Raw genomic sequence first — 23178 nt, 5'->3', positions numbered from 1 at the left:
CTTGCTCGGCAGGGAGCCTGCTTGTCCCTCTGCCGCCCCTGTGCTCCTGCTCTCTCTCTCTAACAAATAAATAAAATCTTAAAAAAAATTTTTTTTAAAGAAAAAAGTAATAAAAAATTACATGTTTTGTATGCACTTTGGTTAACAATACAAATTCTATGCATAAAGAGGGTTTCAAATGATACACACCAAATCTTTAATGATTGTTGTCTCTAAATAGCAAGGTGGATTTTGAGGTTGCATTTGCTTTTACTTTTTTTTTTTTAATGTACTTTTTTTCCCATAATGAAATATATGCTTTTGTAATACGAAAAAGTTATTTCCCGGGGCACCTGGGTGGCTCAGTGGGTTAAAGCCTCTGCCTTCGGCTCAGGTCATGATCCCAGGGTTCTGGGATCGAACCCTGCATCAGGCTCTCTGCTCAGCAGGGAGCCTGCTTCCCTTCCTCTCTCTCTGCCTACCTCTCTGCCTACCTGTGATCTCTGTCAAATTAAAAAAAAAGAAAAAAGAAAAAGTTATTTTCCTTTCTATTTAAAGAAATAAAGAGTAGTAAATTAGCTCTTTCCCCTTTCTTCTAATTTAAAAGATGAAACAAGGAATTTATAATCTTTTTAAAAGAGTTTATTTGAGAGAGAGAGAGAAAGAGAACATGTGTGCAGGTGGGGGGGAAGGAGAAGGAAAGGGAAAGGTAAAGAATCTCAAGCAGACTCCAAGCTGAGCGCAGACCCCAACCTGGGACTCAATCCCACAAGACCATGACCTGAGCAGAAACCAAGAGTTGAAGATTTAACCAATTAAGGCAGCCAGGTGCCCAACAAGGGATTTGTATTTAATAAACATGTTATACTTGGATAAATAACGATATAAAACACAAACATACTACATTTGGTCATTCTGCTGGCTTTGTAAAGTACCCCTTAAAACTCAGTCAAATATAAAACTAAATGCTCCAGGAAAGATCTTCAAGCCAGAAAACAGTTAATATGCAAAATCACCCTCCCTGTTAGTACAGAATGCCCTCTCACTGAGGTCCTCAAGGTAACTTTCTTTAAATCATTCTTCACTTCACTTCTATTATTTTCCCAAAAATCATCTCCTTCAAAGTAAACAGTTTTCTATATTCACTGCAAGTAACAAAAGCATCTACATTGTCTTTAGAAAGCTATACACAAAAGCCCATGCATTAAAAGAGGCATCTTGGGGCGCCTGGGTGGGTCAGTGGGTTAATGCCTCTGCCTTCAGCTCAGGTCATGATCCCAGGGTCCTGGGATCGAGCCCCGCATCGGGCTCTCTGCTCGGCGGGGAACCTGCTTCCTCCTCTCTCTCTGCCTGCCTGTCTGCCTACTTGTGATCTTTGTCTGTCAAATAAATAAATAAAATCTTTAAAAAAATAAAAAAATAATAAAAGAGACATTTTGGTATACTAGAAAGTACAGTGGGGGCGCCTGGGTGGCTCAGTTGGTTAAGTCACTGCCTTCAGCTCAGGTCGTGATCCCGGAGTCCCGGGATCGAGTCCCACATCGGGCTCCCAGCTCCGCAGGAGTCTGCTTCTCCCTCTGACCTTCTCCCTTCTCATGCTCTCTCAAATAAATAAATAAAATCTTAAAAAAAAAACAAAAAAAGGCACAGTGGGTCAGAGCCTTACATTACATTCCAGTTCAGGTTGTGCCACTTACTATACATTACTTAATTTAGTACGAATAGGACATCAAAGGATCCTTTGTGATAGGTTGTGTTAACGTTTCTTTTTACACAACATATATTCACTATGAAAAAGAAATTCAGGGGCGCCTGGGTGGCTCAGTGGGTTAAAGCCTCTGCCTTCGGCTCAGGTCATGATCCCAGGGTCCTGGGATCGAGCCCCGCATCGGGCTCTCTGTTCAGCGGGAAGCCTGCTTCTCCCTCTCTCTCTCTGCCTGCCTCTCTGCCTACTTGTGATTTCTGTCTGTCAAATAAATAAACAAAATCTTTAAAAAAAAAAAAAAGAAAAAAAAGAAAAAGAAATTCAAATAATATAGATATATGCAGAGTTAAAAATGGAAGTTCCCTTTATATCTCCCCTCCCACCACCCAACAAGGAGCCTAAGAAAATACTAATAAAATGTTGTTGTGATTAACAAATCAGCTAACTGACCTGTTTCATTCACAGCTACTTGGACCCAGACAAACCTCCTCTGAATCTAACATCACTCAGAGATTCTAGAGTTTGAACTCAGCATAGTTACTAGATAGAAATTAGGGTTTTTTAAGTTTGGGGGTTAGTGCGTTGCATATAACACAAACAGTTACTCAATATTTAGCAAACAGTAAAGCAAACTAGGGTAATCATCACTGCTCTCCACTAAATATTCTAGCTGCCTTCCCAGGCACAGGCAAAACTGCACCTTCCCCATCCCTGTGACATGATTTAAGGCCACGCAATTTGCTCTGGCCAATGAAAAAGAAGTAGTAGTGATGGGGGCACCTGGGTGGCTCAGTCATTAAGTACCTGCTCTTGATCTCAGGATCATGAGTTCAAACCCTGCACTGGATTCCACACTGGGTGAGGAGCCTAGATTTAAAAAAAAAAAGGGGGGGGGTGCGCCTGGGTGGCTCAGTGGGTTAGGCCACTGCCTTCGGCTCAGGTCATGATCCCAGGTCCTGGGGTTCGAGCCCCACATTGGGCTTTCTGCTCAGCAGGGAGCCTGCTTCCTCCTCTCTCTCTGCCTGCCTCTCTGCCTACTTGTGATTTCTCTCTGTCAAATAAATAAATAAAATCTTTAAAAAAAAAAAAAAGGTGATATATGTCTCTTCCAACTTTTTTTTTTTTAAGATTTTATTTATTTGACAGAGAGAGAGAGATCACAAGTAGGCAGAAAGGCAGGCAGAGAGAGAGAAGAGGAAGCAGGCTCCCTGCGGAGCAGAGAGCCCGATGTGGGACTCAATCCCAGAACTCTGAGATCATGACCTAAGCTGAAGGCAGAGGCTTAACCCACTGAGCCACCCAGGCGCCCCTGTCTCTTCCAACTTTTAAAGTTTCCATTAGTATTTGATTCCTCATTCCTCTTCCCCATGCAATGGCATCTGCCAACTTTCCAGCCTGGGTGTCTGGTTACAAAAGATGGGCACAGCCCCTCTCTTACCTCCCGCCAAGCCCTTCCACCAACATACATGCAATGATCCACACTGAACATGTACTGTGAGTGACAAACTTTTGATGGGTTATTCCACTAAGATCGGGGCAGCGGGGGGCTATTGTTACCAACCCATAACCTAGTCTACCCTAACCAGACAGACCAACTGATTCTTAAATTAATGTAAAAAAATAGGCAAGAAAGGAGACCCAGGAATATTCTGAAAATGAAGAGCAATGAAGAACCAGCCCTACTAGTTAGCAGCAATAATAAACTGTTAAAATGATAATACTAACTATATGCCAAACACTGTTCTAAGAACTTTATATACATGAACTCATTTATACCTTATAACAACCTAATCAAATAGGTATTATCATCATCTCCAATTTACAAATAAGGACACAAAACTATAGGGATGTTAAGTAACTTGGCAAAGGACACACAGCTAAGGAAGTGGTAAAGACAAGATTTTAAAGCAAAGCAGTTTAGCACAAGTCCATATTCTTAACCACCATGCTATCCCACACATTATAGAAAGTACCACAGTTAGGAGGCACCGGAGTGGCTCAGTCAATTTGAACATCCAACCCTTGGTTTTGGCTCAGATCATGATATCAGGGTCATGAGATTGAGTCCCACATGGGGCTCCATGTCTGCTTCAGATTCTTTCTCCTTTTCCTTCCCCTTTTGCCCCTCCCTGCTAACGCATGCACTCTCTCTCAAATAAAATCTAAAAAAAAAAAAAAAAAAAAAGATACCAAAATTAAAACAGCATGTACTGGCACATAATTAGACAGGCAAATCATCAGAACAGAAAATCCAAAAATTGAATTAAATGTGCACAAGATTTTTAGTATACAAAAAGGTGAATAAAAGATAGTTTATTCGGGGTGCCTAGGTGGCTCAGTTAAATGTCTATCTTCAGCTCAGGTTATGATCCAAAGGTCCTAGAATTGAGCCCCACATCAGGTTCCCTGCTTTGCAGGGAGTCTGCTTCTCCCTCTGCCTGTCGCTCCCCTTGCTTGTGCTCTCTCTCTCACACTCTGCCAAATAAATAAATAAAAGCTTTAAAAAAAAAAAAAAAAAGATAGTTTATTCAGTAAGTGGTTATTATGAAATATCCATATCCTTTCTTGTCATCAAGCTCAATTCAAGGCATTTATCCTATAGCTACACTAACATGTTTGAAAAAAAAAATAAGGCTTTTCATCCCTATAATGAAATGCTATGCATGCAAAAAAAAAAAAGAAGCAAGTTCTTTATTTACTAACATGAAAGAATCCCCAAGATAAATTAAGTTGAAAAAGCCAAGGTGCAAAACAATGCATACATACATGTTTCCACTGGTCTTAAAAAAAAAGGGGGGGGGGGGGGGGCGCCTGGGTGGCTCAGTGGGTTAAAGCCTCTGCCTTCAGCTCAGGTCATGATTCCAGGGTCCTGGGATCGAGCCCCACATCCGGCTCTTTGCTCAGCAGGGAGCCTGCTTCCTCCTCTCTCTCTGCCTGCCTCTCTGCCTACTTGTAATCTCTGTCAAATAAATAAATAAAATCTTAAAAAAAAAAAAATTAAAAAAAAAAAAAGGATTGGGGAGATATACAGGCATACACATACATATATACTGTATCTCTGGAAGTATACACAAGACCCTGGTGAATGGATTGCCAAAATTTGAGTGGCCAGGGGAAAGGAAGTGGCGGGAACATTTCTGTACCATATGAATTTTAAACCATGTAAAGATACTGACCATTCAATAAATAGACAAATTATTTAAATTTTAAAAGAGTAAGACTGAGCCATTTAGCAGCAAGGATTAATGCCAAAAGAATATATTGAGAGTTTTCATGATAAAGAGAAGCTCACAGTGATTACACTCCATATACAAGTTAAAACCGAGAAAGCCAGCTGGAAGAAAAGGAAAACTGAACAGATGTACACAGCAAAAAAGATGCCAAAACCTTGCAGCCTCCAAAAGAGAAGGATGGAGCACGCAGTCTCAATTTCTAGTTGCTTACCGGCTCCAGTTTCCATAAGGACCAGCTGCACAATGATTCCTATCTACGGAGTGTCATGATCCCCAGGGCACCCACATACAACTCTCCCTTCTACCACCTTCTGGAGTTAGCACCACTGGTTCGCCATTCCTTTTTACCTTAGAACCCCTAGCTAGCTCTTCTACCTATATGAATGAGAAAGTACTTTAGGATGACTTCCAAGTGCCCCTTGTAGAGAAGAAAAATTATGATTTACCTAAGTGCTAGAGATAACTAATCAGAATGCTGATAATTGTATCAAAACAGAATAAAACTACAAACTACACTTACCTATATATCCAGAAGCAATGAAATCTGGTAACTAAACGGAGGCACAGAACAAATCTAAGTACAATATACTACCTTGTATTAAGGCCTCAACATGGTCATAATTGTTATTTAAATCATTTAGAACTTATAAAACTTAAGTATATTAACCAATAAAAATACTAGCCATTTTGGTTAAGTTGCTTTTTCTACCACTTTTTTTTCTATCGCTTTGTTGCTTTTTTATCATTTTTTGAGCAATTTTATCATTCACCATGCACTCTCTGGGAATTTTATACATAATCATTTTCACTGTACTGTAAAGTAGGTACTATTAGCATGACTATCTTACAGATGAAGAAACAGAGAAAATAAGTAACTTGTCCAGAAATACTATTTCCAAGGTCTCCCAAGGTTCTAAATTTGTCATACCTTTGTCAAGATACCAAAGTCACAAATGTAATCCAGGCTTTAAACCCACACAGTCTAACACCAGAATCCTTGCTGTTAACAGCATGCTTAAAAATGGCTGCAACTCTGACTGATGTTTACAACGGAAAGCACTCAACGAGGGAACCCAAATGCTTCAAGAATTCCAAGTGTAAAAAATCTGTTCACATCAAGATCAGAGAGCAAACATAGTCATTCTTGGTAGATCAGTAATCTCTTAAGTATAACATATATTTTTTTTTAGATTTTATTTATTTGACTGACAGAAATCACAAGTAGGCAGAGAGGCAGGCAGAGAGCCCAATGTGGGGCTTGATCCCAGGACCCTGGGATCACGACCTGAGCTGAAGGCAGAGGCTTTAATCCACTGAGCCACCCAGATGCCCCCGTAAGAGATTCTTAATTTCACAAAACAAACTCAGGGTTGCTGGGGAGGCGGGGCAGGGATAAGGTGGCTGGATTATGGACACTGGGGAGGGTACGTGCCATGGTGAGTGCTGTGAAATGTGTAAGCCTGATGATTCACGGACCTGTACCCTGGGATAAATAATACATTATATGTTAATATAAAAAAAAATCTCTATAGCCAAGGTGGGGCTCGAACTCATGACCCTGAGATCAAGAGTCACATGCTCTACTGACTGAGCCAACCAGGTGCCCCCTGGGGGGGGAAATTTTTTTTTTTAAGTAAACTCTATGCCCAGCTTGGAGCCCAACACATGCCTTGAACTCACAACCCTGAAAGCAAGACCGGAGCTGACATCAAGAGTTGGACACTTAATTGACTGAGCCACTTATAAGGGATACCTAAAAATACTTAAAAAGTGCTAAATTTATAGTTGCTACCAAAAAACCCAAAAATATTTATTGAATGTTTGCAGTACCTAGCTCACAATGACTCTCCTGCAAAGTCTTTCTCATACATGGTATGTCCACAGCAGCCCAACACATTCTAGGTCAGAGGTAATTTTACCCCCAGAAGGACACCAGCAGTATCTACAGACATTTTTTGGTCATCACGATTAGAAAGTGAGCGCTACTGACATTTAGTTATTAGGAGCCAGAGATGCTGCTAAACATCCTACAAGGCACATGACAGTCCCCACTACCACAACGACAAAATCCAGCCCCAAGTGTCAATATTATGGAAACTGAGAAATCCTATGATGGGTGAACTGACCACCAATCACAGTGACTGTCCAGGGAGTTTAGAAATGAGACTAAGAAATGAAAGTTTACTATAAACCATCCTCTTGATCAAAGAAATTTTAAAGAATTGGAAAGTGTGATATGAACTGAATGCCTAAGAGGGAAGAATCAAGTGAGTAAATAGTTAAAACAAAAGTCAGCAAATAAATATTGCCTGAGTTTCTAGCAGCCTTTCACTTCCTGTTTCTGGACCAGCCTAGCTGCATTCCTGTACTTGAGCAGCCAATGTCCCCATATAAATTTTCTATAGATTACATCATCTAGAATTGGTCTCTATTACTTTTAATCAAGAGTCCTACTCACACATATCACCCAAAGAAAACTGCTAAGGTAGAGAAGACTTGACTACAGTACACAATAGTTCAACACTGTTAAATCAGAAATAAATAAGTGAATCAAATCAATTTGGTGAAATTTTATAATAATGGGAACCAATAGTGAGATAAAGAAAAAAGATCAATGACTACTAATCTACAAATATATGGATAGCAGAGGAAATATGTTAGGCAAATAATGTGAAAACCAGGAAAATAGTCAAAACGTCCTAAACTAACTCGGGGGGGGGGGGTGGGGGTGGGAGAGATAGGGTAGCCGGGTGATGGATGATGGGGAGGGTATGCGCTATGCTGAGTGTTCTGAACTGATGAATCACAGACCTGTACCCCTGAAACAAATAATACATTATATGTTAATAAAAAAAAAAAACTTCCTAAATTAGGAAGACAACCAAAATCCAAATATATAGGTGGTACATTACGTATAGATTCAGAAATAATCCTTTAAGATAGATTTCTCAAAGATCTACCTATTAAGCTCTTGAGCTTTAAAAGGAAAAATTTTATGTAACTCAATAGCACAAAAATTCTATCAAAAAATGGGCAGAGGAGGGGCACCTGGGTGGCTCAGTGGGTTAAAGCCTCTGCCTTCGGCTCAGGTCATGATCCCAGGATCCTGGGATCGAGCCCTGCATCGGGCTCTCTGCTCAGCAGAAAGCCTGCTTCCTCTCTCTCTGCCTGTTTCTCTGACTACTTGTGATCTCTGTCTGTCAAATAAATAAATAAAAAATCTTTAAAAAAAATTTTTTTTAAACGGGCAGAGGAAATGAACATCTTTCCAAAGACACACAAAGAGCCAACAAGGATATGTTTCATATCGTTGTGCTGAAAAATCACTAATCAGAAAAATGTCAGTCAAAAACCACAATGAGATATCATCTCACACCTGTTAGAATAGCTATAACCAAAAAAGATGAGATGACCAGTGTTATCACCCTTGTGCATTGTTGGTGGGAATGTAAACTGGTAGAGCCACTATGGAAAATAGCATGAAGGTTCCTCAAAAAAATTAAAAAATAGAACTACCATATGAAGCCAGCAATTCCACTTCTAAGTTTGTACCCAAAAAATGACACTTAAAATTACAACAATTATAAAATGCCCACAAATAAGCCTAACAAGAAATATCCAAAACAGTAACTGAAAACTCTTTTTTTACTTAAAGACATTTTTTACTTATAGGCAAAAGGATACCACACTCTTCGAATTAAGTACACAATGATGCAATAGTGTCAATTTGCCTGTAAATTAACCAGTAATTTAATAGAATTATTATCCAAATCCCATCAAGATTTCTAAATCTTAACAATCTAAATCCTAGTGATCTTTGAAGGTCCTAATAGTAATATCCAAATATATTTTGAAAAAGAACACAATGATGGGGAGCTACCCAAATAAACACATATGCTTTAAGCTTATAATCAAATTATTATAACTAAAATAATATGTAAAACAAATGTGTAGGAAGAGAAAGATGAACGGAATCATGGAGATAATTTTTCAAAGGTATGTACATTTGAGATTTTGACATATGAGAAATATGGCTCTTCAAAGCAGTGGGAACTGATAAGCTATTTTGTTAGTATTAGTACAATGGAAAAATATTAAGTTGGTTCCAACCAACCAACCAACATCAATGAATGAATGGATGGATGGATGGATGAATATTTCTACATAAGTTCAAGTTGGTAATGTAAAGGGAAAAAAATACCAGAAGAGAAAAACAGGAGATCTTTGATAATCTTGTAAACAAATATTCATCAACTTAAAAAAATGGCTAATATCTAAACAAAATGGTTATTATATGTATCTAAATCATGCAAATCAAAGCTGTTGAAAAGAATGGCAGATTTGACACATACTGGTATAGAAAGGTCTTCGAGATACATTAAATACAAAAAAAACAAATCCGGGAGAGAAAAATTCATACAGTACAATGCTATTTATGAAATGGCAAGAGAACTCTAAGTATGTACATTTTTATACATGTAAATATATACAAAGTTCTGGGAAAATACAAATCAAACCATGAACAGTACTTACCTCTAACAACAGAACAGGAGAATGGTGGGAATATCAAGGAGGACTTTTAGTCTTGGTTATATGCTTCTGTATTAATTTGATCTTTTATATTGAGATACCTCTTCATAGGTTTATATACAATTAAAAATACAATCACAGGGGCGCCTGGGTGGCTCAGTGGGTTAAAGCCTCTGCCTTCGTCTCAGGTCATGATCCCAGGATACTGGGATTGAGTCCCGCATCGGGCTCTCTGCTCAGCAGGGAGCCTGCTTCCTCCTCTCTCTCTCCCTGCCTCTCTGCCTACTTGTGATCTCTGTCTGTCAAATAAATAAATAAAATCTTAAAAAAAAAAATACAATCTCAAAACAAAAAGAAAGCTACTTAACAAAAACCTTCATGTATCAACCTTTCTTTCCTATAAGAAACACGTAAGTGCAGGTGCCTGGGTGGCTCTCTGGGTTAACCGTTCAACTCTTGGTTTTAGCTCAGGTCATGATCTCAGGGTTATGAGATCAAGCCCTGGGTCCAGCTCTGTGCTCAGCATGGAGTCTCCTTGTCCCTTTCCCTCTGCTCCTTCCTCTCTCTCAAATGAATAAATAAAAATCTTGAAAGAAACAAAGAAAGAAAGAAAAAGGGACTCCTAGGTGGCTCAGTCAGTTAAGATCTGCCCTCCACTCAGGTCTTGATCCTGGGGTCCTGGAATCAAGTCTCGCATCATCATGGGGCTCTTTGCTCAGCAGGGAGCCTACTTCTCCCTGACTGCCGCTCTCCCTGCTTGTGCTCTGACAAATGAATAAATCTTAAAAAAGAAAGAAACAAACAAACAGATGGGTGATACCAACTGTGCCTGTTAGTATGCTAGTTTTAGGAAAATGTTTTCTTAGTAATTATCTAGAACCACAAAATGCTAAGTGGCAATCTTTAGTCCTAACTCAGTATTGTTATTTTAATTTGCTGGAATTAGCATAGAGAGAGGAACAGGCTAACAGACAGTATGCATACATACTATATATTAGATGAAGCCACAGATCATTTTCTTTGACCCTGACCACATCAAGTGAAAGGTTTCTGAAACGCCCCTGTCTTTGGAAAGCAAACCAGAGAATATAAATTGCCTGGCTGGGCCTGTGGAGCTTAAAACCCCATACTGGCAGAGTTCACCATGGAGAAGCCAGCAATTCCACCACCACAGACTCAGCACACTTACAGCATGAAGCAAAGAGGCACAGGGAGGGCTTAACAGATTCCTAAGTTTTTAGCAACCAAAATGACATGTGGCACAGTATTGTATTTAATGTGTATCAACCTATGTATTTGAGTGAAAGTTTAAGCAAAACAATACTGAGAAATTTTTCTAACTAGTGCAATAATCATAAATTTACACACTGAAATTATGCACTCAACTCAAAAAGGCAGGATTAGCAACCAAGGGTTATTGTATACAGTATCACACTTCCACACATGCAGACACACAAACCAGTAAGGATGTTCACTAACATCTAGTTAAGCAGCATCAGTCTCTTGGACAGCTGTTCTAAATTACACCTGATCATGATCCCAGGGCCCTGGGATCGAGCCTACATCGGGCTCTCTGCTCAGCAGGGAGCCTTGCTTCCCCTTCTCTCTCTCTGCCTGCCTCTCTGCCTACTTGTGATCTCTGTCAAATGAATAAAATCTTTAAAGAAAAGATAAATAAATAAATTACACCTGAAAAATTCTCTCAGAGGCATTAAAATAGGCAATTACTGGGGGCACCTGGGTGGCTCAGATGGTAAAGCATCTGCCATGGGCTCAGGTGATGATCTCGGGGTCCTGGAATGGATCCCCACATCCGGCTCCCTACTCAGTGGGGAGTCTGCTTCTCCCTCTCCCTCTGCCCCCAATTTATTCTAATAAATAAGTAAAATCTTAAAAATCTTAATTTCTAAAAAGCAAAGAGAAGAGAGTTGTAATCTATAAGACGGAGAAAGTATAAAATTATATAAAATATGACATATATTAATATATTAATATAAGTCCCATGTTAAATTATATAAAACATAAAATTTTAAGGGGTGCCTGTGTGGTTCAGCTGGTTAAGCATCTGCCTTCAACTCAGGTCATAATCCTAGGGTCCTGGGATCAAACCCCATGTCAGGCTCTGTTCAGCAGGGAGTGTGCTTCTCCCTCTCCCTCTGCCTGCTATTTCACCTGCTTGTGCTCTCATTCTCCATCAATTACATAAAATCTTTAAATATATATATTTTTACATATAAATATATAAATGTACATACTACACAAGCAAACACACACACACGGTTTTAAGTATGAAATACCAGTAACACTAAGCCTAGAAGTTAGGACCATAGTTCCACATTACAGTGAGATTCCAAATAGCATCATGAGTACTTACTGCTCCCTTTGTTACACCATAATATTGGAGTCTCAATTCAAAGCCACAGAATATACAGACCGAACTCTGGCCTACCATTCTGAAAACCTCATCACTGGTCCCAAGAGAGATTTTAAAAAACTAAAACTCACAGATACAGATGTACGTGGACACATCCTCCAAAAGGCCCAAAATACACCGAAAACATAGTTACAAATAGGTATGCCAGTATCTTTGGGCTCTAATCTCTTTCAGCTGGCAAGCAGGGGTTTACACGTTTAAATGAAAAAACATGCGTGGCACAGAGCAGGCAACAGGTGGCAATTCTTTCTTCACCACTTTTTCTAAAAACCGAGGCCCACCCTAAATCTGTCACCAGAAGCCTGTGTCCTACCTTCCTTCTCCCTAATACTCTAGATTCTTTCAAAAGTAGTCTCTCAACAGACCTCCAAACATATGAGCTTTCAGAGATCAAAAAAAGCTGAGGCCAAAGCAAAAAGACATCTCTCCTTGTGCCTCCAAAAGATGGCGTAAGATGGTGGACGCTTGCAAACAGACACACTCGATTTGGAACAAATGGACTTTTGAACCAGTTTTAAGTAGAACAGAATCAATACGTTAGATTTTCTGACACAAATGACAATCTTTGAATAACCCTGATTCATTACTATTCTTCATTTCACATCAAAGTGTTCTCTTAGTTCTCAAACTGTTGCCCCCAACAAGAAGCATCAGCAATACCTGGAAATCTGTCAGAAATGCAAATTCTTAAATCCCACCTCAGACCTGAATCAGAACCACTGGGGATGGGACCCAGCAATCTGTATTTAACAAACTCCCCACATTAAAGTTTGAGAACTATTCTATAAAATCTGGTGAAGACTCTACAGTGAAACTCCAAATTCACCTATTCCAAAAGAAATCTGTTAACATTGATAAGGTTAACATTCTCAAGTATTCTGAAATCTCCTATGTGTAGTATATGATAAAAAGCACATCCGACTCACAAAATCAATATAAAAGTCCTACTAAACATGCTTTTAAAAATAAATTTTACAATGAGAGGTAAAAATAATGCAAGAAAGCACAAAAAGGTCTCAAAGGATATCAGATGAAGGAAGTTATATTATGAAGTCATTAAATATTAACCAGAAAACAAATGTGCCAGCTCAGAATGAGGTCTCTACCTAAACATTACATTTGCATTGGCCTGTGTTTCTGGTTCACCTTCTCCAGGGGAAAAAAAAAAAAACATTCCTATAAAAAGAGTGAGTGAAAAAGAACCATGGACTACGTGTCCTCTGACTGATACCCAGCCCCTAAGACAAATCATTCTAAGAGAATAACACTTAAAACACTAATTCAGGGGCACCTGGGTGGCTCAGTGGGTTAGGGCCTCTGCCTTCGGCTCAGGTCGTGATCCCGGGGTCCTGGGATCGAGCCCCACATCGGTCTCTCTGCTCAGCAGGGAGCCTGCTTCCCCCTCTCTCTCTGCCTGCCTCTCTGCCTACTTGTGATTTCTGTCTGTCAAATAAATAAATAAAATCTTTTAAAAAAATAAAATAAAATAAAATAAAAAACTAATTCAGGGGCGCCTGGGTGGCTCAGTGGGTTAAGCCTCTGCCTTCGGCCGGGGTCATGATCTCAGGGTCCTGGGATCCAGCCCTGCATCAGGCTCCTGCTCGTGGTGAAGTCTCCTTCTCCCTCTCCCTCTGTTGCTCCCCCTGCTCAGGGTCTCTCTCTCTCAAGTAAATAAATAAAAATCTTAAAAAATAAATATATGTGCACCCCTATGTTTACTGCAGCATCATGTACAGTAGCCAAGATATGGAAGCAGCCCAAGTGTCCAACCACAGATGAATGGATAAATATGTGGTGTACACACACACACACACACACAATTAGAGTATTACTCAGCCATAGAAGATGATGAGATCTTGCCATTTGCGACAACATGGATGGACCTGGAGGATATTATGTTGGTGAAAAACAAATACCATATGATTTCACTTACATATAGAATCTAAAAAACAAACGAATGAACAAGAAGAAGAATCAGACCTATAAACAGAGAACTGATGGTTGCCAGAGCAGAGGAAGGTGGGGGGGGGGAGGATGAGCAAAATAGGTGAAAGGGTGTGGGAGATACAGGCTTCCAGTTACAGACGTTACAGGAATAAAAAGCACAGCATGGGGAATATATTCACTGGTCCTGTCATAGTGCTGTACGGTGACAGATGGTAGTTACACATGTGGTGAGCATAGCATAATGTATATAATTGTTGAATCTCTATGTTGTACTCCTGAAACTAATGTAACATTGTGTACTAACTATAATTCAAATTGGAAGAAAGGAAAAAAAGAGGGTAACATTTACTTTCAGAGAAAGTAAGGCCTAATGTGAATTCAGGTCCCCAAAAGTTCCTTTTTTTTTCTTTTTAAAGATTTTATTTATTTGACAGAGAGAGAGAAATCACAAGTAGGCAGAGAGGCAGGCAGAGAGAGAGGAGGAAGCAGGCTCCTGGAGGAGGAAGCAGGACCTGCTTCAGGTCCTCCCAGGACCCTGGGATCATGACCTGAGCTGAAAGCAGAGGCTTTAACCCACTGAGCCACCCGGGTGCCCCTTCCCTACCTTTTTGATGCTTTCTCAAAGTCAGGAGTCACCTCAGAGGAAAAAATACTCAGAGAAAATAGAGACTTAAAATGTAAGTGGTAAGACAATGCTATGCTTTAGCACGCCCTCAAAATGACAACAGCAGTGTTTTAGTTTACAAAACATGCTCACATACAACTGACACAATCTCTACAACTATCTCAAGATAAATAACAACACTCCTACTTGTCGAGTACTTCGTACATAATTTTATGAGGCTGGGAGCTGTAACTCTTTAGCAATGTCAGAAGACACGATGTGAATGCAATTCTACCTCTAAAAACCATGTTCTCTAAATCTCTTCACTAGAGCAAAATTTGGAGGCAAAGCCATGAGTTTCAGGTCCATAATTTAACAGTTATGTGACCTTAGGAAGTCATTTAATTCCTTTCTCCTTACCATCTATAGTACGGAAGATCAATACCTGCCCCTACCTATTTCAGAGTAAACAGCATAGTTTTAAAGATCGAACGAGATAAAGGACATAAAATGTCTTCATACACTCTAAAAATACGTACACAAATATAATTATCATCATTATTCCTGATTTTGGTAAAGAATGGACAGGAGAAAAGAGAACAGTGAAAGGGGGTTGCAGGATGGTTTTGTTTGGCTTTGCCTTCTTTTTAAGCATGCTAAAGACCTTTAAGAAGGATCTTCAGACTTCATAATTTACCTAGGACCTTACTGTCCACTGGGCTGTGAGAACAGAATCTGTATTATTTTATCACTTTGCTCTAAATACGGACACAGTTATATATTTGTAACTTCTGCACACTTCAAGGTTAATAAAAATGTAACAGCTTATTTCTTTTTAAAAGTTTAGTTTCTCATAAGAATCAGTGACCATGGAGCACCTGGATGGCTCAGTTGGTTAAGCATCTGCCTTTGGCTCAGGTCATGGTCCCAGGGTCCTGGGATGGAGAGCCATTTCGGGCTCCCTGCTCAGCAGGGAGAAGCAGACTTTTCCCTCTAACTTTCACCCCAACTTGTGCTCTCTCTCGCTCATTCTCTCTTTCTCTCAAATAAATAAATAAATAAAATCTTCGGCAGGGAAGAAGAAAAAGAAGAATCAGTGATCACATTGGGGTGCCTGGCCGGCTCAATCAGAAGAATATGCAACTCTTGATCTTTGAGCCCTGATTTCAAGCCCCATACTGGGTGTAGAAATTACTTAAAGTTGTTAAAAAAAAAAAAAATTAGTGACCACTGTACTAGGCCACCAAAACTACAATTAAAATTCTCTTGAGGGGCACTGGGTGGCTCAGTGGGTTAAAGCCTCTGCCTTAGGCTCAGGTCATGATCTCAGGGTCCTGGGATGGAGCCCCGCATCGGGCTCTCTGCTCTGCGGGGAGCCTGCTTCCCTCTCTCTCTGCCTGCCTCTCTGCCTACTTGTGATCTCTCTCTGTCAAATAAATAAATAAAATCTTTAAAAAAAAAAATTCTCTTGCAACAGCCTTCCTATTCTTTTCTACAGTACCATTTTCAACCTGGGGTGCCCACATCTTTCATTCTGCAAAGATTAAAACATGAAGTATAGATCCAAAATAAACAAATAAGTAAATCCATTTAAAATGATGAAATTGATTTAAGAGGAGTTATTCAAAACTTCATAATTTAAGGTTCATTTTTAGTAGTACTTTCAGCAAATGAGAGAAGCTGAAGTGAAATCACTCAACTGTTGCAAGGTCTGTCAGTTATAAAAAAAAAAAAAAAAGAAGTATTAACCCCAGATTACTAGTGACAAAACAGCAACTCACCAAAAAGGTTCAATAGCGGAGTTCAGAGAAGTCATACAGCACTCACTCCTTTCATACCAAAGCCAGCCCTATTATTTTTATTCCTTCTCAATTATTTTCATAAAAATCACTTCTGGAGGGGCACGTGGGTAGCTCAGTGGATTAAGCCGCTGCCTTTGGCTCAGGTCATGATCTCAGGGTCCTGGGATGGAGTCCCGCATCGGGCTCTCTATTCAGCAGGGAGCCTGCTTCCCCCGCCCCCGCCTCTCTGCCTACTGGTGATCTCTCTGTCTAATAAATAAAATCTTAAAAAAAAAAAAAATCACTTCTGGAGAGGCAAATTATTATAACTTTCCCATATATTAACAATAAAAAATACCATGTCTTTCTACAGAAGAAATATCATGGACTCAAAGCCACTTCTATAACATCTATACATTTTTACTGATTAACTACAAACAATATTTGATCTATATCTAAACCCACATGTAAGCTCAAAAGTCTGCCAGACCTAATAATTTCCTATATGAAATTATGTGCTAATATCTCAATTCTGAAACTCAAGAGCACTATTTGTACACTACTTCCAGGATTCAGATTTTTTATGTAAATGTCAAATGACAGGTTCAGAAGCTTTAGAATCTGACTCATTTAGTCATTCAATTCAGAATCTACCAGGTGTTGTTGTTGTTTTAATTTTATTTATTTGAGAGAGAGTGAGCAAGAGAGAGAGAGAGAGAGAGATCACAGGCACAGGGCAGAGGGCTGAGCAGGGAGTGGGACTCCCAGGACCACTGAGCCCATGACCTAAGCCCAAGGCAGACACTTAACCAGTGGAGCCACCCAGGCGCCCCTCTACATTTTCCTAAGCAGCAGTTCTCAACTAGGAGCAATTCTGCTCCATGTCCCCTGGCGTGAGATGGGGGGCAATGTCTGGAAACATTTCTGGTTGTCACAACTGGAGGCAAGGGTTGCCAGAAGAGGTTCTACTGGCATCTAGTAAGTAGAGGCCAGGATGCTGCTAAACATCCTACAAACCATAGGATACCCCTCCCCCCAACAAGGAACAATCCATCCCAAAATATCTATAGTGCCAAGGCTGAGACACTCATCTATAGAAAAGTTTATAAACACTTTGGAGCACCTGGGCAGCTCAGCCGGTTAAACATCTGCTTTCAGCTTAGATCATGATCCTGGAGCCCCAAGATCAAGTCCCTCAACAGGCTCTATGCTCAGCGGGGAGTCTGCTTCTCTCTCTGCTCCTCACCCTGCTTGTGCACCCACAGGTGCTCTTTCTCTCTAACACACTCTTTCTCTCTCAAATAAAGTAAAATCTTAAAAAAAAAATAAACTAAGTACCAGAAAAAAATTTTTTTTAAAGATTTTAATTATTTATTTGACACAGAGAGATCACAGGTAGGCAGAGAGGCAGGCAGAGAGAGAGGAGGAAGCAGGCTCCCCGCAGAGCAGAGAGCCCGATGTGGGGCTCGATCCCAGGACCCTGAGATCATGACCTGAGCCTAAGGCAGAGGCTTTAACCCACTGAGCCACCCAGGCGCCCCATTAGTACCAGAAAATTTTTAAAGAAGTTTATAAACACTCATCTGTCTAGAAACAGTACTCTATCTTTATTTCCTATATTATCTGCTAATGACAGTCTTTTCATACTAAACTTCAGCAACAAACTTACCCTGTCCCATCCTTTCGATCTGCTTCTGACTTCCAAAATTGTTGACAGAATAATTATTACTTCAGCCAATTTCAAAACCTCCTAGTCTCTGACTCACCCCTAAAAATATACTATTTTATAATAGTAGTGGTAGTAATCACAGCAGTTAACGATATTAACTCTTACTATTGGTCAGGCAATAAGTGCCTTATGAATATTAACTAATTTAGTCTTGGTACTATTATTAATGGTGCTCTTATCCCCATTTTACCAATGGAGTCCAAGGCATAAAAAGTTAAATAATTGCCCAGAATCACACAAATAAACAGGTGAGGCAGGTTTCAAATCCAGGCAGAACGGCCGCAGAGTTCATGCCCTTAATAAATACTCCAAAGTGATCTCTCTTCTTTCGTCCTCTATACTGAATCATGAAGTCCTTCAAGCTCTATAAGGGACAGCAACATTCCCAGAGCCCAGTTAGATAATAGGTAGTCAAAAAAACTTTTGTTTATTGAATGAAATATCCCTCAAACTTACTCCTATTTCCTTTGCCTCCACTTAAGGCCAGTCTTTCAGCATTACACACCTGGGTTTGCTGATATATCCTATGAATTCGCCAATCATGTAAACTGACATAAACTCCTCTGCCACATTTTCCATCACCCGGGCCCAATCAAACATATCCAAAGCTTTCTTGCCATCACTTCAATTAGAATCATAAAATCTTAGAGTCAGAAGGTACCTTAGGAATCATCCAATCCTACATTTTGCAGATAAAGAAACCCAAAGATGGCAAGTAACTAAATCACACAGCCAGGTGGAGCCAGAACCAGAACTTGATTCCTGCAGTTTTTGCTCTAGGATTGACTCCTGGAGAACTTGCTTCATTCCCAACAGATGTCTCCTCACTACCCCACCAAGAAATGATGTTAATTCCCACTGTTTATACTCAAGTTGTCTCTCCTCCCCAGCCTGCCCTCTTTCCCTTGCTCCATAGATCCAAATCCTTCCATCCTTCAAAATCTCTTCTTATTCTGTTCTTCATGACATTCCTCCTTCTCTGAAAAGTTTGTCTTCAATAAGACGCTGGAGGAAGAAAATCACTGTTGCCTGCTGGGCCAAGTTTAATGCATTCTAACACTTACCATAAAGCTAGGCTACTTGGATGACCTTCCCTGAAAGCATGCCATCCATTCCTCCCTCCATTGTTCTAGAAAGTCATTTTAATAAAGACTAACTCACATATAACACCTTCATAAAATGTGCATATATATGGAAGAGAAGCTCACTCACATCTTTAACAGTAGACATGTAACACCTAAATAGCCCCAAATCACTTGTTATCTTCTCCATATAGAAACAACTCTATTTCTTCCTCCTCTTCCGTACACTGTGCAATTTGGACACCCTCTTTTATTCTTTATTATTAGTGAAACTCATTTGCTACCCCTCATCCAACCTCAACTATCCAGTCCTTTATATAATAAGTCATATCTATCTCTTCAGCCTAAGGTCTTATGGTATCCCAACCCCCTGAAGGTCAATTTGTTTTCCCCCCTCCCCACTCTTCCTTCCTCTAGAAAACTGGTCCCAAAAGTAGTGTGGGTGCAGCTCAGAGGAAGCACAAAAACATCTACTTGGCTGCAGGAAAAAAAATATATTGGAATTCTCATTATAGGGGCACCTGGGTGGCTCAGTGGGTTAAGCCTCTGCCTTCGGCTCAGGTCATGATCTCAGGGTCCTGGGATCGAGCCCCACATCAGTCTCTCTGCTCAACAGGGAGCCTGCTTCCCCCCCTCTCTCTACCTGACTCTCTGCCTACTTGTGATCTCTTTCTCTCTGTCAAATAAATGAATAAATAAAATCTTAAAAAAAAACCTCATTATACTTACTGTTTTCATCTCATGCCTTCCTAAATTCTATTTCTGAGTGCATTTATAAGTTACATAACATATTGGTACAGAAGAACAAGTACATATATAATTAACGATAACAAATTCTTGGGAGTCTGTGCTCTTTTACTGATAAGAGGATATGATCAAAAGAGCTGGGAGACAACCATTCTAAAAATACCTTGATAAGGAGGCCAAAGTAATAGGTCCCAAACTATACAGAAGATTTATGTACATACGCACACACTGTAGGAAGAAAACTCTTGTGCATATCCAAAGTCCTAACCATGCCCACCAACCTCTAACCCCTGCCGGGTTCTCAGAATCGCGTCCTACTCAAAAGAGAACGTAGGACAGTCTGGCAATGCCTTTCATTTCCAGTCTGGGCGGGGGGTGGGGGGGGGTGGAAATCCCAAAAGCGCTGAGATACTACCCTTATCTTTGTATTTCAAGTCACTGCTCACTATTCTGACACTGTTCACAGTCTGACTTATACGTGTATATACTTTATACGCCACCAGCTCCTGAGATTCAGTTCCTATTTCCAAATCCCTCGAGGCACAACCGGTTCCCTTCGCTAACGACCGATTTACACTAACACCTACTGGACTGAGCTCACACCTCCCAGCATCCTTGCCTCCCCAGGGCATACTACCCACCGTCTTCCCCGAGCCACACAGTGTGTCCCAGGGTAGAGGACAGTCCATCCACCGCCCCTCAGACCACTTCTCTTCCCTTCTCCGCCCCCAGGAGCTGCCAGCCAGGCTGGAGACGGGAGGGGGGAGGGGTGTGACTCGCCTCCCGCGACTGGCCCAGATGGCAGCGGATTCCGCCCCCACTCTCAGGCACCCCGCCACCCCTAGACCCCTTAGAGCTGCCTGTCTCCTTCCCACCCCGCCCCAACCCCACCCCCGGCCTCCCCCACGCCCTCACGCCAGCTCCCACACACACTCACCATGCTGGGTGAAGATATTGAAGCCGGCCTCTGTGGTGCGCCCCGCCAGGTCCCGCCTGCGGCCGGAGGGCCTGGCTGTACTGCTGACCCGGATCCCGCGAGGTTGCGGCTGCTGAAGCCCGGGAGCCTCCCCAACGCGGCCCACCTGCTGCCCCATCCCTGCGCTCGTGTACTCCCGCGCCCCCGCCGACCCCAGGTCACATTCCTACTCGGCTTCGGCCTCGGGCTCCCGGCGCTGCTTCGGCCTCTCCTTCCCAGCCCAGGCCCCGGCCCCGAGCGGTAGGGCCGTCGGCGGTTCCGCACGCGGACTCCTCAAAGCAGCCGCCGCGCTGCCTCTCGGCGACTCACAGATTGTCCTTCTCGCTCCTCCCGCGACTCCGCGCCCCCAACGCCGCCGCCGCCGCCGCCATCTTTAAACCACCGAGCGCTGGGAGAGCGTGGGACAGAGCGTCTCCCGCCCCCCACCCGACCAGTCACCTCCGCTACTCGGAGGGAGGGCTTCCCGGCGGCCCCGCCCCGCCCCGGCCCCACCCCGCGCGCGCCGCCCCCGCCTCCTCGCCGGGTGGTCCCCCCAGTGCCCACCTCGTCTGCACGTCCACCGCTCCTTCGGGTCTTTCGGTCCCTGTGTGTCTTCGCGCCACCTGGGCCTCCCAGGTCCGAGTTCGTCCTAGCCGACCCCTCCCAGCTCCGGCTCTACATTGCTACCTACCGCCTTTTGGAGCTGGACGGTCTAAAGCCTTCCTGGTCCTACCTCCACCTGTCAAATGAGTTGGTTGCGCTGAGCCCCCCAGGTAGCCCTGCTAAAGAGCAGGCACAGTTGAAAAAGGGAAGCACAAGGCATTTGCTGCTTGCCTTCCAGGTGAGGACTCCTGAAACGCCCAGGAGAATCCCTTCCAACTCCATTGTCAGCAGCAGGCCTAGAGTCGAAGATTATACAAAATTTACATGAAGGTAGTAAAAAGGTACATTATTATTTTATTGTAATTTTTTGAAATTATTTCATGATGTTAAATTGCAGTCGCCTCCGTTGTCTGCACTCTGCCGTCTCATTGGAGAAGCAGTTGTGGCCCCATTCCTCATATTATATTACCATGAATTTCTCTTGACCTCCTTCACCGTCTAACCATACGTGTGTTTCTGTTACCTTTACAATCCTTGACAGTAAAGCTAATCTTCGCACTGGTGTGATTTATATACAGTGCTCGTGGTCAGGTCTTCTTTTGATGACAAAGGGGAAAAAGAAAATTTCTCTTTGACCCTGCTTCTGAGTCAGATCTTACTCATCATTAATTTATATTGCCTAAAGAGAGTGACACCAACAGCTGTTTTTTATACATGCACACACATATATATGTACAAATATTCACTAATCATTGCTTCTTTGCACATTCTGCATCTTAATACTGACCCAGGTTGTTTTTTTTTTTTTTTTAATTCTCAAGGAACTTCATAGCTATCCTCTTAGTATTCCTTTCACTCCCTTATTTCCCTGATAAATATCAGTTATTACAGGTAACACACTGAAAACTTGCTTAAAATTAAAGCAGACAGGATGGGAGACATTGCAAAGAAGCAACAAAACACCCACTGGGAAGATAAGTTTGGGGGAAAGGTGGATGCAGCTCTTTTTTACACATCTTTCATAGAACCAGGGTGATCTTAGATGAACCATTCACTGACATTGATACTACTATCGGAGCGCTATGGAATTATTCCATTGCTATCCAGGGTGTAACCAGAAAATCTGAACCCCCCCCCCAAAAGAAATACTATACTTTGGCACTAGATAGAATATGAATTTTCCATTTGGATCAAAGTTTTCCTGCCATTAAAATATTTTTTCCTTTTAATTCCCACGTGTTTGCAACTAGTAGGGGAAAATCGTTTACAAGGGATAGAGGTTATCATAGAGCTAAAACTTGGTTTGTTATTTGGTTTTTATTATCTGAAAGAATATTACTTTGAGGATAACAGTCTGGCTTCTCTGCTAATTCACACATAGTATGTAATAGATCAGTATTAGGATAGTAGTTAAGGCCAGTAGGATAGTAGTTAAGCCAGACTGAGTTCAAAACTAGGCTCTGATACTTATTAGGTATTTGCTCCTGGGCAAATATTTAACCTTCTGGGTGTCAGTTCTTTTATCCATGAAGCGATGGTTATAACAATAATACCTATAGGGCTGTTGTTAGAATTAAGTTGGTTAACATTAAAAAATAATAATAATAAATAAATTGGTTAACATGAAGCTCTTAAAACAGTATTTGACATTTAATGAGTGTCATAGAAGTATTAGTTCAAAAAAATTAATGTTTTCAGAAGTCCATCAGATTTTCCAAGCCTAATTATTTCAAGTGGTACAACTTAGATTATGGAACAAATGCTACAGTATTTATTCAGGTGAGCCCCCCCCTTCCACTGGCCACCAGCTAACAACAAAAACACCAATCAACCAATTAAAACATGTAGA

At 41.3% G+C, this 23178-nt stretch overlaps 1 protein-coding gene across 2 annotated transcripts in view; it reads right to left on the bottom strand.

Moving 5' to 3' along the window:
* ABL2 (ABL proto-oncogene 2, non-receptor tyrosine kinase) overlaps positions 1 to 21161 on the bottom strand; it is a 119716-nt gene extending 98555 nt beyond the window's left edge. The window contains exon 1 of one of the 2 annotated variants that reach the window (XM_047704629.1): positions 20709 to 21161. In XM_047704629.1, the coding sequence (XP_047560585.1) occupies positions 20709 to 20865 (157 nt within the window). In that variant the 5' untranslated portion in view covers positions 20866 to 21161. The remainder of the gene's footprint in view (positions 1 to 20708) is intronic. The other variant, XM_047704627.1, reaches the window with a different exon arrangement.
* Between the last annotated feature and the right edge of the window lie 2017 nt (positions 21162 to 23178).

The sequence above is a fragment of the Lutra lutra genome, chromosome 15, assembly GCF_902655055.1.
Source record: "Lutra lutra chromosome 15, mLutLut1.2, whole genome shotgun sequence".
Lineage (NCBI taxonomy): Eukaryota > Metazoa > Chordata > Mammalia > Carnivora > Mustelidae > Lutra > Lutra lutra.
The sequence above is the reverse complement of the archived record's forward strand: the minus strand, read 5'-3'. Positions and strand labels throughout refer to the sequence as shown.